At 40.3% G+C, this 12,630-nt stretch overlaps 1 protein-coding gene across 1 annotated transcript; it reads right to left on the bottom strand.

Annotated features, from left to right (window-relative positions):
• Positions 1-5,579: 5,579 nt before the first annotated feature.
• Positions 5,580-9,575, bottom strand: LOC118241253 (extracellular calcium-sensing receptor-like). Its single transcript, XM_035525599.1, has 6 exons — positions 9,451-9,575; positions 8,946-9,246; positions 7,957-8,742; positions 7,462-7,686; positions 7,174-7,297; positions 5,580-6,493 (listed from the first exon to the last, which is right to left on the bottom strand). The coding sequence occupies exons 1-6, from the start codon at positions 9,570-9,572 to the stop codon at positions 5,580-5,582; spliced, it is 2,472 nt and encodes an 823-aa protein (XP_035381492.1). The 5' UTR covers positions 9,573-9,575.
• Between the last annotated feature and the right edge of the window lie 3,055 nt (positions 9,576-12,630).

Raw genomic sequence — 12,630 nt, 5'->3', positions numbered from 1 at the left:
ATGGCACCAGGCTGAGGCCCCCTCTGGCCACCAGAGGGAGTCCTTGAGTCAGGCACGCTACTAATCAGGCTTGATGGCCAACAGCTGGGCTAGGTCTTTATAAGCCCAGTGACCCAGTCACTTAGTGCTGGGTCTTTGCTCAAGTTTTGAGCCAAGCGCCTAGCTGGTAACTTTTGTTGTTGAGGTCTGTGAGCCTTTATGCTCTCTTCTTCTCTGTGAGGGTGTCTGTGTTTTTACACGTACCCTCCTTTCTCCAGTTTTCTCTCTCTTAGCCATTAAAGTTCCTCACTGTTTTCTGGTTCTGTTTGGGAAGTTTTAGTTTGGTTTTCCTGAGTGCATTGGGGCTGCCATTCTTCACATGGCATCCCTTGTTTATTCCTTTTTCCATGCTCGGCACGGTGTTTAGTTTTTGCTCTCGTTTTGTCGTCCTCCATTTGCCTCGCAGCAAAGCGGCTGGGGTTAAACTCCCTACTTTTTTTTTTTTTTTTTTTTTTTTTTTTTTAAATATACTTCTCTTACCTGTTCTTAGATATTTTGCACATGGGCCTACCATCACTAAAATGTGGTAGCTCACCCAGTAGGCTGTTGGTGTCTTCACCTATCTGACCTGGTTTTGAGCCCCATTACACCTAATCTAGTGTTTATTTTTGGATTATTTTTTAATCATCCCGGATAGGTATATAATATTTTGGCATCAGTGAGAACAAAGTTCTTTGCACCAAACCTTTGGTGCTTTGGAACAATAAACTGATTCAAACTATGCTTCTGCAGTGGACTCATCTATATTTAAAAAATTTGCTGAAGAAAGTACTCCCATTTAAAGGTATTGGCTATGGTCCACAGACTTTTACATGGACTGTTAAGTTGTAATGTACTCTTGGTAGTAATTAATAGCAAGATTGCATGTAAAAGTATGGTGATCACCTTATCTTTACATCTATCACTAATTTAATTACTGCCTTTTTTCTACACTTGTAATAGATTACAGCTACCATATTGTGTTATGCCAGTACATGTATTCTGTTACTACTCATGCATTCTATGGAAGTGTTACTGAGGTAAGACTGCAAATGCAACTATAATGATAAACGCACCTACCTCAGCTGTTGCTGCACTGGTTACCCTCATTGCATGATGGGAAAGAAAATCAACTTTAGCGATACATACTTTTCCATTAAAGTTAGACCAATAACATTCAGAATAGAAATACATTTGGCCTTTTACAAATAAAGAACAAGTTATCAGATATGGCTCTTTACCCTTTGATTGTGACTATCAAGCTGAGTCAAAGCAGACAGGACAATCTTCCTGAATGGTGGGGAGCAGCTGACCTTGCATGTGTTTACTGGCACCCACAAACAACAGCCAGGGGCCAGTAAAGAGTTACTTATCTAATAAAACACGAAAAGCAGGCAAATCGCTTTTGCATCAGGGGATTGCCAAGGAGACAGGATTCAGTTGCAAGCCAAATGAACTTAATAACAGGCAGTAAAGGTCAATAACAAAGAATCAGCAAAACAGTATGAAACTTCACAAATAGTGATGGGGAAGACAAGGTTTAAATAGGCAGGTAAAACACGTCATAGGCGTGACCAGTAATCAGTAACAGGGAGAGGCAGACATCTGCAAGGTGGATGAGTTAGGGACAGTAACAATTTTATTTATTCTTTAAATAAAAAATAGAGAAGTCTTATGAGGAGAGAAAAACTAAAAGAACAGCAAAGTATTTTGATTCATGTCATGGGATAGTATTTCTAGAGTGACAGGAATACAGCTCTCACACACAGTAGTTGTAAAAGCACTAAAAATGGCATTGTCACCATTCATGTGCAAATATATAATGAAGCAAAATAACATTCCTGGGCCATGGGGAAACACATCATACATTTCATGTGTATAAATGTCCCCATATATACTGTCTGTCCATTGTGTTTTGTGATGCCTTGCATTTTAAACCTACTTGGCCAAGCTGTTTTTTGTATTGTTTTTTTGTTTGTTTGTTTGTTTTTTTGGCATTTTCTGTGTTCTGGTATTATTTATAGCTTATCTTTGGCTTTTGTCTTTGTCTATCATTATGGATGCTGTCTGCCTGACCAACAAATTAGAATTAGACTCTGAAGTGGGATCCATGAGCAGGCAAATTTATTGACAAACAAGGACAAGACGAAGGAATCTCAGGTTACACAGATGAGGATCAGAATAAACCAGGATCAGCGACAGGAAACAGTACAAAAGAGCAAGGCAAAAATCCAGCATCCACAAAAACAGGCAAGAGATCAACAGGCAAAAACAGCAGGAATACAAGGGAATAACTTAGTTTGCACAGAGACTGTAGGCAATACTTCAGAATGGTTCCAAACTCCTGGAGGCTTTATATAGCAGCGTTAATAAGTTGCAGGTGAGTGAGATCAGCTGCCATGGAGATCATTAGAATTTGGGGGATGAGGACCTCTGGTGGGCAGACATGTGTTCCGAATCACCTTCACTGACAGTAACCCCCTCCCCACGATTGGCCCCAGCCGAAGCTGATGAGCAGCGATGAGGACTGCCCTGGCGGCATGGAGCGGGTCTATCAGGATGTACGTGATGGAAGTCCTCAATGAGCGATGGATCCAGGATCCTTACTTTCTGTCCAGGCTGGTAGGTGGGAGCAGTCCTCTGGTGTCAGTCTGCTTGTAGTTTTTGCTTCCAGACTGCATGTTGTAACTGCACATGTGCTTGTTCCCAGGTGCCTCCACTGCACCACATCAAGTCACCACCGCGAGAACTCCAGAGGGCTCACCTGACCACAGAAACAGAGGAGACTGGAAGCCTAGCATGCACTAAAAGGGTGTCATACCTGTAGAGGAATTTATAAGAGAGTTTTTGGCATACTCAGCCCAAAGAAGAAACCAACTCCAGTCCTCCTGGTTATTGCTGAATATGAATTGAGAAACCACCTGATCTCTTGATTGACACATTGCACTTGACAATTTGATTGCAGATGTTAGCCCAAAGATGGGCTCACTGACACCTTTAACAATTTTAAAAAGGCGGTCAAAACACAAGTGGTGACCTGGACCCCACGATCGGATACTCAGGAATACTGAAAAGCTGAAACGCCTCTTTGAACAACACTTCAGCTGTTTCAAGTGCTAACTTCCTCATTGTTACTAAACATCAGGCCTTAGAAAACCTGTCAATGGTTACTAGAATGACAGTGTTGCCTTGGGAAGGAGGCAGATCTGTGATAAAGTTTATGTGTTAAAGTTTAAAGTTTACATTTTAATGTTTAAAAGTTTAACATTAAGTTAAAGTTTAATGTTTAAAGTTCATGTGTGACCATGGTCTGTTGGGTGGGTACCGGTAATGGTTCTAATAGTCCTGCCTTTAATTGCCTTGGAACCTTGCTTTGAGCACAAACTTGACAGGTTTCCTCAAATGCTTTGGTATCCTGACACATGGATGGCCACCTGAATTTGTTCTGTAGTGTGAATGTTTGATGAATGCCAGGATGACCAGAGCTGTGGGAGGTGTGTATCCACTGCAGAAGAGTGGGTGGGACGTTACTGGGAACGTAGGTTTTGTCTGATTGACAGTCTGTGGGTATGGGTTCAGATTGCTGTTTTTTATCTTATTGTTTTCATGATGTCCCACCTGATGGGAGCTATAATACAGGAGGAACTGAGTATAGTCTCTGTAGAAGGTGTTTTTTACTCGCCTTCATGTAGGTGTGACAGTGCATCTGCCTTACCATTTTAGGACCTGTGTCTGTAGCTCAGTAAAATTGAAAGGAGTGAAGAACAGTGCCTACCTGGCCTGCCTTGGATTAAGTCATTTTGCAGCTTTGCTATATTCCAAATTTCTCTGATCATTGAGAACCGAAAATGGAAAGTGGGCTCCTTCTAGCCAATGTTGCCATTCTTCAAATGCCGCCTTCATGGCGAGAAATTTATGGTTGCCTACCTCGGAAAAATCATGGGCGGAGGATGGGGGATCCCTGTCGTTGTGGCTATACTGTTCCAATGCTCGTCTCAGAAGCATCCATTTGGACTATAAAAGGGAGGTTAGGATTCAGAAGCCAGGATATGGGCTGTACTGAAACATTCCACCATCTTGATTTGACACCATCTTGATTTTATCATCATTTATACTAACCCCATTTTCACTTAGCGTATAGCCCAAGAACTGTGCCTCCAAAGAGTGAAACAAACATTTTTTGAGTTTGACATACAGTTGATTTTATTGTAGGTCAAGCAAAGCAACAGAATAACATCAGGATGTATTGCCTTTTTTTTACTGGTGAAGTCCGTGATTGTTTTTGACTTTAAATTTTATAAAGCCATGAAGGTGTCTGGAGGTGTCTTAAGTAGAATGGTGTAATGTGTCACATGAACAATGCACATCCCAGCACTGCCAAGCCCACCTCTTCCCACCTACGTCTCCGATCTGGTTCCGTGGAATATTAATCAAACACACTTGTTGACTATTCTCTCTCCTGCTACCCTCATATTTAACCTCCTCTCTCTTGCACTCTCTTTGCGAAGAATTGCTGCTCTCGTGTCACATACCAAGCCTTCTTTGTATGTGTTTGTCTTCCTAGTTGCCAAGCTCTGCCTGTTTTTCAGACCTTGTCTCCTAGCTGACCCCTGGATGTCTTTCAGACTCTGCTTCGTGTTTTTGACCTCAGACTGGCCTGACCAGGATGACCAGCTAACTCCTGCTTACCTGACTTGCAGTGGTCAAGGCCCTAAAGCCTCTCCCTTCAGTTCCCCCTTCCCCGTAAACTAAATAAAACCTCTAGCAAGTGGATCCTCTGCTTCGTATGTGTCTGTCTTGGTTACATAATGTAGATGCGTTTTGCACTGTGGTGGAGGGAGGATTGCTCTTTTTTGTCCATTTAACTGATGTAGTCAGGCTAGTTTTTATACTATATGAATGAGTAATGGATTGCAGTTTTATTGATGTAATAAACATTCAAATTCTGAGACCCAACTAAGTAATAAACAGGAATAATAGAAACATCTAAAAATTAACTGCATATTCAAGACAAACGTTAGATATATTTCATTACATATAGTTCAGTATGTTATCCAGTGAAATGACTAAGCGTGTCAAATACATGGGCTACTTTTATGTCTCCTTCATAGATTTGTGTAAACCATTGATTACCAGCAGGCAGAAACTATAATTGTAATGCATTACTTTAATGGAATAAACTACATTTTAATATCAATGATGCCCATGCAATTCTCAAAAATTAATACATTTAAATTTATGAAAATCACATGGAGATGAAAAAAGCCTATATTTTTACATGAAGCTCATTTAATACAAAAATAAATTAATAAACATTGTGATAAAATAAGGTTTGGAGATATTAGAGAAAATATTCAATTAACTGGTATATGCAGTATTTAGGCATTTTAGTTTAATTCAGGTTTTCTACATTTTTGCCAGTAATGTAATTCAGTAATGTATAAAACATATAAACATAATAGACATATACATGCAAAAGTACTTATAACATTTTGTAAAAGAAGCTGGACTTTAATGTTTCCTTATATTTCCATGTTACCTGTTCTATTCATATGAAGGTTTTAAAGAGCTTTCGAAGGCACTTTACTCATAAGGTGTTTCTTGGTATTCTGCTCTGGTCTAAACACAATTATAAAACATTTTGGAGCAAAAATACAAATAATCAAACCAAAGCTTGAAGCCAGAATGGCAAATATCTCCACAGCTACAGTGAATTTTCCAGGAGAGCTGACATAAGCTGGAATAAAAGTGATCCAAACTGCACAGAATATGAGCATGCTGAATGTGATGAATTTGGCTTCATTAAAGTTATCAGGCAACTTCCGTGCTAGAAAAGCCAAAATAAAACACAAGAGAGCCAGGAAACCTATGTAGCCCAGCACAGCCCAGAAACCTATAGCTGAGCCTAAGCCACATTCCAAAATTATCTGTTCTTTGTAGTGATTTAGATTTTTGAATGGCAGTGGTGGTGATATTTTTAACCAAACCAAACATATAAGGACCTGTATTAGAGTAAAGGAAAGAACGCTGAGTCTCTGCTGTACAGGCCCAAACCATTTCATGACATTACTACCTGGAAGTGTAGCCCTGAAGGCTATTAACACCACTATAGTTTTCCCCAGAACACAGGAGATGCAGAGGACGAAGGTGATCCCAAACGCTGTGTGGCGCAGCATACAGGACCACTCAGAGGGCCGACCAATGAAAGTAAGTGAACAGAGGAAACACAGAGTCAGAGAGAAGAGCAGCAGGAAACTCAGCTCTGAGTTGTTGGCTCGGACAATGGGAGATGTTCTGTGTTTATAAAAGACAGCAATCACACAAACAGCCATGAAGGCTCCAGTGATAGAGAATACTATCAGAATGATGGCTAGAGTGTCGTCCCAGGACAGGAACTCAACAGACTTGGGGAGGCAGCTGTCTTGTTTGGTGTTTGGCCAGAATTCAGGAGGGCAGTGCACACAATCCAAAGAGTCTGAAAGACAGAACCTTGAATTATGTTTTGCAGCACACGGTACAAAAGCACAAGTGAAGAAACTAAAACATGTATTTCCTCAGCAAAATCATTTTATATTTTATCTTTACAGTAGGTGAGCCCAACGGGAACCTGTTTTCCTTAGTATGCTCAGGAAGGGTTTCTGACTACTGACTCACTACTGTAAGCTTAATGTGGCCATGGACATGATAGAGATGCATAAGAACTGTGTTCATTATTTTACAAGGATACTTTAAAATAAATTTAATGGGGATTTCATAAGGAATTTTTAAAGGAGAACACTTCTGCATTGGCACATTCTGCTTCAAAGTTAATAGGACAAATTAATAATTAGTTGTTACTGTAACCTTTTAATGCATTTTAAACAAAGACAGAAAAGGTCTGTGTTCAAGGATATGTTCTGCCATACAGTTAAAATCTTCATTCTACATTATGCACTGAGATTATGCAACCTGTCTTGTTACTGATCTCTCCCTCTGCACTACTGTTTCACACATACTGTTATATGAAAAAATGTAATTATTAGCTCAAACAAAGTTTTACTGAAATTTCAGTTTTCATGTAAAGTGAACTAATGTTTTCAACATAAACATAAAATTAATGTTTACATTTTAACAAGGGAAGAAAACCTTCATTTCACATGTTCGGTGATACACAACCTGTCTTGTTACTGATCTCTCCCTCTGCACATGGTATACAGTCATAGCAGCAGACAGGCCTTCCCTTCTGAACAGCCTTCCTGGTGCCTGGAGGACAGCTCTCACTGCACACAGACACTGGAACCTGGGAAAGGCATTGGAGAACGACACAAATACAAATCCTTTTCTGAATTGAGACCCAGGCTTGAGTGCCGTAGAATGATAGTTTGTGTTTTCCCTTCACTAACACATAAATATCAATTAATCAGAAAATCCTTTGTACTAAGTAAAGGATGTGTTATACTGTACCTCTGACTGTCCTCCTAGCCAGTGGATAGCACTGCTTATTCTGAACTCCTGTCCTCTCGGATTGGACGAGTCATAATAGCCCACCGTCACAATATTTAAAGTGCCATCTTTCTTAAACTGCCAGTTTATGAGCTCATACAGAGCTGCAGGATTGCCATTTGAGTCAAAATTGACTTGAAATCCATTCTTTGTGGTGAAGTTCACTCTCTTGAGCTGACCGAGTAACTGCATGGGTAAATAATAATTAGTAACAAAATGCCATTAATTAAAAGTAATATATAATCATTTTTGCTTTCTGAGAACTTACACTTAAATTGTAGTCCACAGTTTGTATTTGATTAATTTACTATTCCTCTTCTGAAAATACCATTATTCATGAATAATATTAAATAATATTAAGTACATCTAATGTTATTTCAATAATAACGCAACTCACGGACTTCGACTTATTAGTAAAGGTGGTTTTAAAAATACAGCATTAAAGTAGTTCCATACCTCCCATGGAGTGAATTTAATGGACTTGTTGCACTGTGTATCTTTACAAATAACACCATGTATAGCATGCGCTATGGCATATGTAGCTTTATACACCATGTTAGTTACGCGCAGCTGAGACGTGTCTGTGTATGGGTTCTGTAGCGCGCGGATGTCCTCACTGCCGTCACATTCCCGCAGGAAGTCTGAGGAGCCTGTCCGCCCTTTTAGGCTACAGCTGAACGAGCTCTCCCAAAATTCGGTTAACACGGGAATTTTCGATGCTTGTGCTGGAGAGAGGTCTAGTAGAAAATCACGGAGACCCGGGATAACTGACCGGGGGACCCCAAAACCTACAGAGCCAGCGCACATATTAAAGCGCAAAAAGTCTGGATCTGTGACCCAGGCCTCGCTGCCTATCCACTGAAGCGGAGGCGATGGTTGTCGTGCCAATTCCTCTATAATAAACTTCATGTCGCCTGTCCCTAGAAACGCTACTATTACACGGGCTGTAGATTTGCGGATGACATTTGCTACTCTCTCTAGTTTACTACGCGGTTGTGTCCTGTAGTACACTTCGGAGTACTCCACACAGATCCCCTCTGCGTCCGCAGCCTTTAGAAACGTTGCCATTCCGTAATTTCCATATTCCGTGTCGCTGCGCACTGCCCCAATCCATGTCCAGCCAAAATACTTCACCATTCTCGCCAGTGCAACCGCTTGGTGTTCGTCACTAGGTATGGTTCTAAAGAAGGTAGGAAACTCTTTCTTATCGCTCAGACAAGCGCACGTTGCGTAATGACTCACCTGTAATTCAATCAAAATATGAAAAGAGACAGAATTGTTGTTTGAGTAGCCTGAGTTCATATTTCTTTAAGCCACTCCCTTTTTATTAGTGACTATTTATGGTATAGAGCTATTATATATTTTATATAAGCCATAGCCAAAGATTAGAGATTGCCAGATCTATTTTAATTATGCCATTATGTGTCGATGCCTACAGTATTCACCTGTGGAATTCCAAAAGCACCCAGCGTTCTGGCCAAACTAATTGACGGGGTGGTAGCAGAATCTCCTACCACAGCAGGTACAGTGGGCGCTGCAGATCTTGAACAGAAATTTGTGTAATTGAAAACCAGGTCCAAGCCGTTCGCAAACTGAAGTGCAAATTTGATCGCCATCGGTACGGATTCGCACGAGTCGTGTATCTGGTAACCCAACGTGATACCCGGCAGGAGATCCGTTCTGTTGTTGATCTCGTGGATGGCGAACTCCATAGCACGGGCGATGCGCAGCTCCCTGAAGTCGATGCTGTTTGAAGACAGTAAGACATAAAAATAACCCCACTTAAAATGAAAACAAAGATTTTTTGTGTTGCTTACTCAGTATTTAGGTGTCACTGGCACAATAACAAATAGTTGCAGAAGAAAACTAGAAAACATAATTTGAAAACAATGACAGCTTTAACAAAATGCCCTGCTGCTTGTACTGTGCAGTCCAACCTGACGGACAGACCTCCCAGCGCACTGTGGCTGTGCTGGAATCATGGTGTAGATGTTCTGCTCTAATCGAATGTAGTAGTGAATAGAGAAAATGCCCCCGATCACAAAATCTCCATTCATTGACAAAACAGGCATTTGAGGATCACTCCACAGCCTGCAGCTGACTGGGTTTGCTTTACATTCTGCAGGGCTGAACACAGTCATCCACAGCACTGATACAAATGACATCAGACTTGAAGTGATCTGCATGGTTAAGTGATCAGGCTCTGAAGGTCTAGATGGCTGCTTTAGACTGTTTTAAATAGCCACCTTACAGTGATGACCTGTCAGTAAATGTGGGTGTGAATTGGGCACAGGAGGCGTGGTTATGTATTCAGTGTTAATAATAATGATGTCCATTCTATTTAGTTTGGGGTGTTTCTGGTGTGTATTGCAATGTCATTACAGCAAAACTGAACCAAGCTGAAGTAAATGTTGAGCTCTTGTACAATGAATAAAATACTATACTCATTTATTTCATTTATATTATTTATGAGCTATGTTTTATTGTGATATATAGTATTATGAATTTAAAAAAAAATCAATTTGTTTACTTTCTATTATTTTCACATTAGTCTTTCATCCTCTGAGCTCATTTGTCTGACATGGCACTGTAGTCAGGGAGTGGAGAGGCAGGTAGAAGTTTATTATAATGAACTAAAGAAAGAGCAGCCTGGCCCAGCAAGCAGCAAACAACTGATAGCCATAAGTAGGACAAACACCCTTTTATTACAAAGCGAGCTTACACAGGCCCTGTGGGAATAAATGCTTAAAGTGAAACAAGAAACAGCTGAGCAAAATCTACTAATCAGTGGGTGATTGGGATAACAGGAGTGATCGGATATCGTGATTGGTGTGTGCAGATTGGTTGTCAGTGTGTGCAGGTGTATATTGTTGACAAAATATACAATTTTCATAACAAATTGAATTTTCTCATGTTTAAATATGACTAATATTCTAATAGCATAGTAATCATTAATAGTTCAGTTCATAAGTATTTGGACTCCCACAGTCAGTATTTTCGTTTGCTGAAAGTCACCACTTTTGTGCCACCTATGGCTTTCAAACAGGTAAGAGTGGTGCACCCATACAGTTTTGCAGCACTAAGGAATTCTGCTGTCTAGTCCTGTAGCTTAGAGAGCAGGAGCAGCTCCCTTTAAATTTTGGTTTCTTATTAGTGAAGAGCAGGGAGGGTTTTTTTGTTTCCATTCTTTTTTACACTATCACATCTACCTAGACAAAAGTAGGGTCATATTTAGCAAATGAGGGCTTGATGCTGTCCTTGGCTTGGTTTTCTCTCATCCATTCTCCTTCTTCCTGTGCTATAGGTTATGCTGTGATTCCTGTTTCTTGTAGTCTACACAGTAGTGTGTGGCTTGTCCATCCATGGTAACTCCTGCTTCATCAGATGCAGTTATCACACATATTGCTCTAACGGTCTCTGTACCGTCTCTTTTGATGGGTTCCATAATACAAGACTTGGTAGGCACTGTGGTACCCATCTTGTGGACTTCAGGTTGTCTGGCCTTTGCTTTTGGTATCTCAGGCCAACACATCTCAGGTCCAACAGGCCTAAGGCTCTCAAGTGCTGTAGTGCTAACATGCCTTCCTGGGGTGTGTCAGTGTTTGGATGGGTTTATGGATGGATGGTTTTGCCACAGTAGCATACAAAGCACATGAAGTACAGAGGATGCTACAAACACCAAATCCAACAAGGATACACCAAGAGACAATATGCAGGTCATATGCAAGTCTTATGAAGAGAGATTGTTGGTAAAGTGTCAAGTGATTATACTAAAGTGTGATTGTACAGAATAAGGTAGCAGTCAAAAATAAAGATGAAGCAAATAAATACAGTGCAAGTAACAAAAGCAGGAGTGTGTCATATGGACTGACATTGTCTTGAGAAATTTTCAGTAATCCCATCTAACACAGGGTTGTAGCAATTTTGACACTTTATTAAACCGGCAATCACAGTTGATAAGTTTAATTGGGGCACAACCCTGATTAACAGGGAAAGCATTAATTTTAACTAATTTATTGATGATTATTAATTCAGTCTCAACCCATGAAAGTCTCCAGTTCCGTAATGTGATTATTTCTCATCTACCAAAAATTAGAACATCACTCTTGACTCACAGATGTAATAACTAATAACAAATGTAGGAAACAAAATCACCAAACGAATTAACACAAACTAGAGTCGTGGTGGACCAAGTGAATAACTACTACTACAACAACTACTACTACATATATATCTATATATATGTGAACATACCTCTGTAGAATGAGAAAAGTTGGTTGTCCTGGTAAGGCTATGAGTTTGATAAAATTTATGGTCACAGTTCCTTGAAGTATAACAGGCTAGTAAAACCCACATTTCAATCTGTGGGTTTTATGATGCCCAAGAAGAGGGGGAAGGTTTAGAAAGCCATGCCATCATGGACAACTATCAGCTAGTCCGTTTATGGCTTTGTTCTCAGCATCATGGCACCGGGCGGATCATGGTTCCTGTGCATGGACCACAGGTGAGAGAAAGCCCACCCTAATCAGGGATTATTTGTAGTCTTCACTACTGAGTGCAGTTAGAGTCTGATTGCAGTGGGTCTTATAATCTTCTGTACTGGTCCCTTCTACAGTATGTTTGGATGTCTGAAGATGGTCTGCTGTTTTGTTAGGTAAGCATGGAGAGAATGAGAGGAATTGTTTATGATTGTCAGCAGCTGTGTCAAGATTCACAGCCAATTTGAAGGAGTCCATGTCAGTACCAATGACCTGTCCAGAATTTCTGATTAGTTTATCCAGTTGCCCCTGCCCCAGCACACTGCTGCATAAAGAAAGCCTCCAACAAAAAGGTCTTGTGACCTCTAATGACATACTATATAACATAGGGATAAAACTGACATTACTCTCATGGGGATAATAATGAAGTTATCAATCCAAATGTTTGTGACAACTGTGTTTATTATAGTTTATTTTATAAAGAAATAAATAACATGGAGGTGTCTGAATGGAATTATGTAATTGTAAAGGCCCGAGTGCTGCAGGGCAAGGAGCAGGACGTCGGAATCACTCAACAGAGACAGATGTTTATTAACAAACACTGAAGACATCGGCACTCACATATAACACAAGCGATGATCATGAACACAGA

The sequence above is a fragment of the Electrophorus electricus genome, chromosome 4 (genome assembly GCF_013358815.1).
Source record: "Electrophorus electricus isolate fEleEle1 chromosome 4, fEleEle1.pri, whole genome shotgun sequence".
Lineage (NCBI taxonomy): Eukaryota > Metazoa > Chordata > Actinopteri > Gymnotiformes > Gymnotidae > Electrophorus > Electrophorus electricus.
Note: the sequence above shows the minus strand (reverse complement) of the source record. Positions and strands in the feature narration are given on the sequence as shown.

Excerpts from the sequence above, each read along its gene's own strand:
- LOC118241253 (XM_035525599.1), bottom strand. The coding sequence starts at position 9,572 with ATGCCTGTTTTGTCAATGAATGGAGATTTTGTGATCGGGGGCATTTTC. Across the intron at positions 8,743-8,945 it reads GTGCTTTTGGAATTCCACAG|GTGAGTCATTACGCAACGTG; the intron begins GTGAATACTGTA and ends ATTGAATTACAG. Across the intron at positions 7,298-7,461 it reads GGCTAGGAGGACAGTCAGAG|GTTCCAGTGTCTGTGTGCAG; the intron begins GTACAGTATAAC and ends TGCCTTTCCCAG.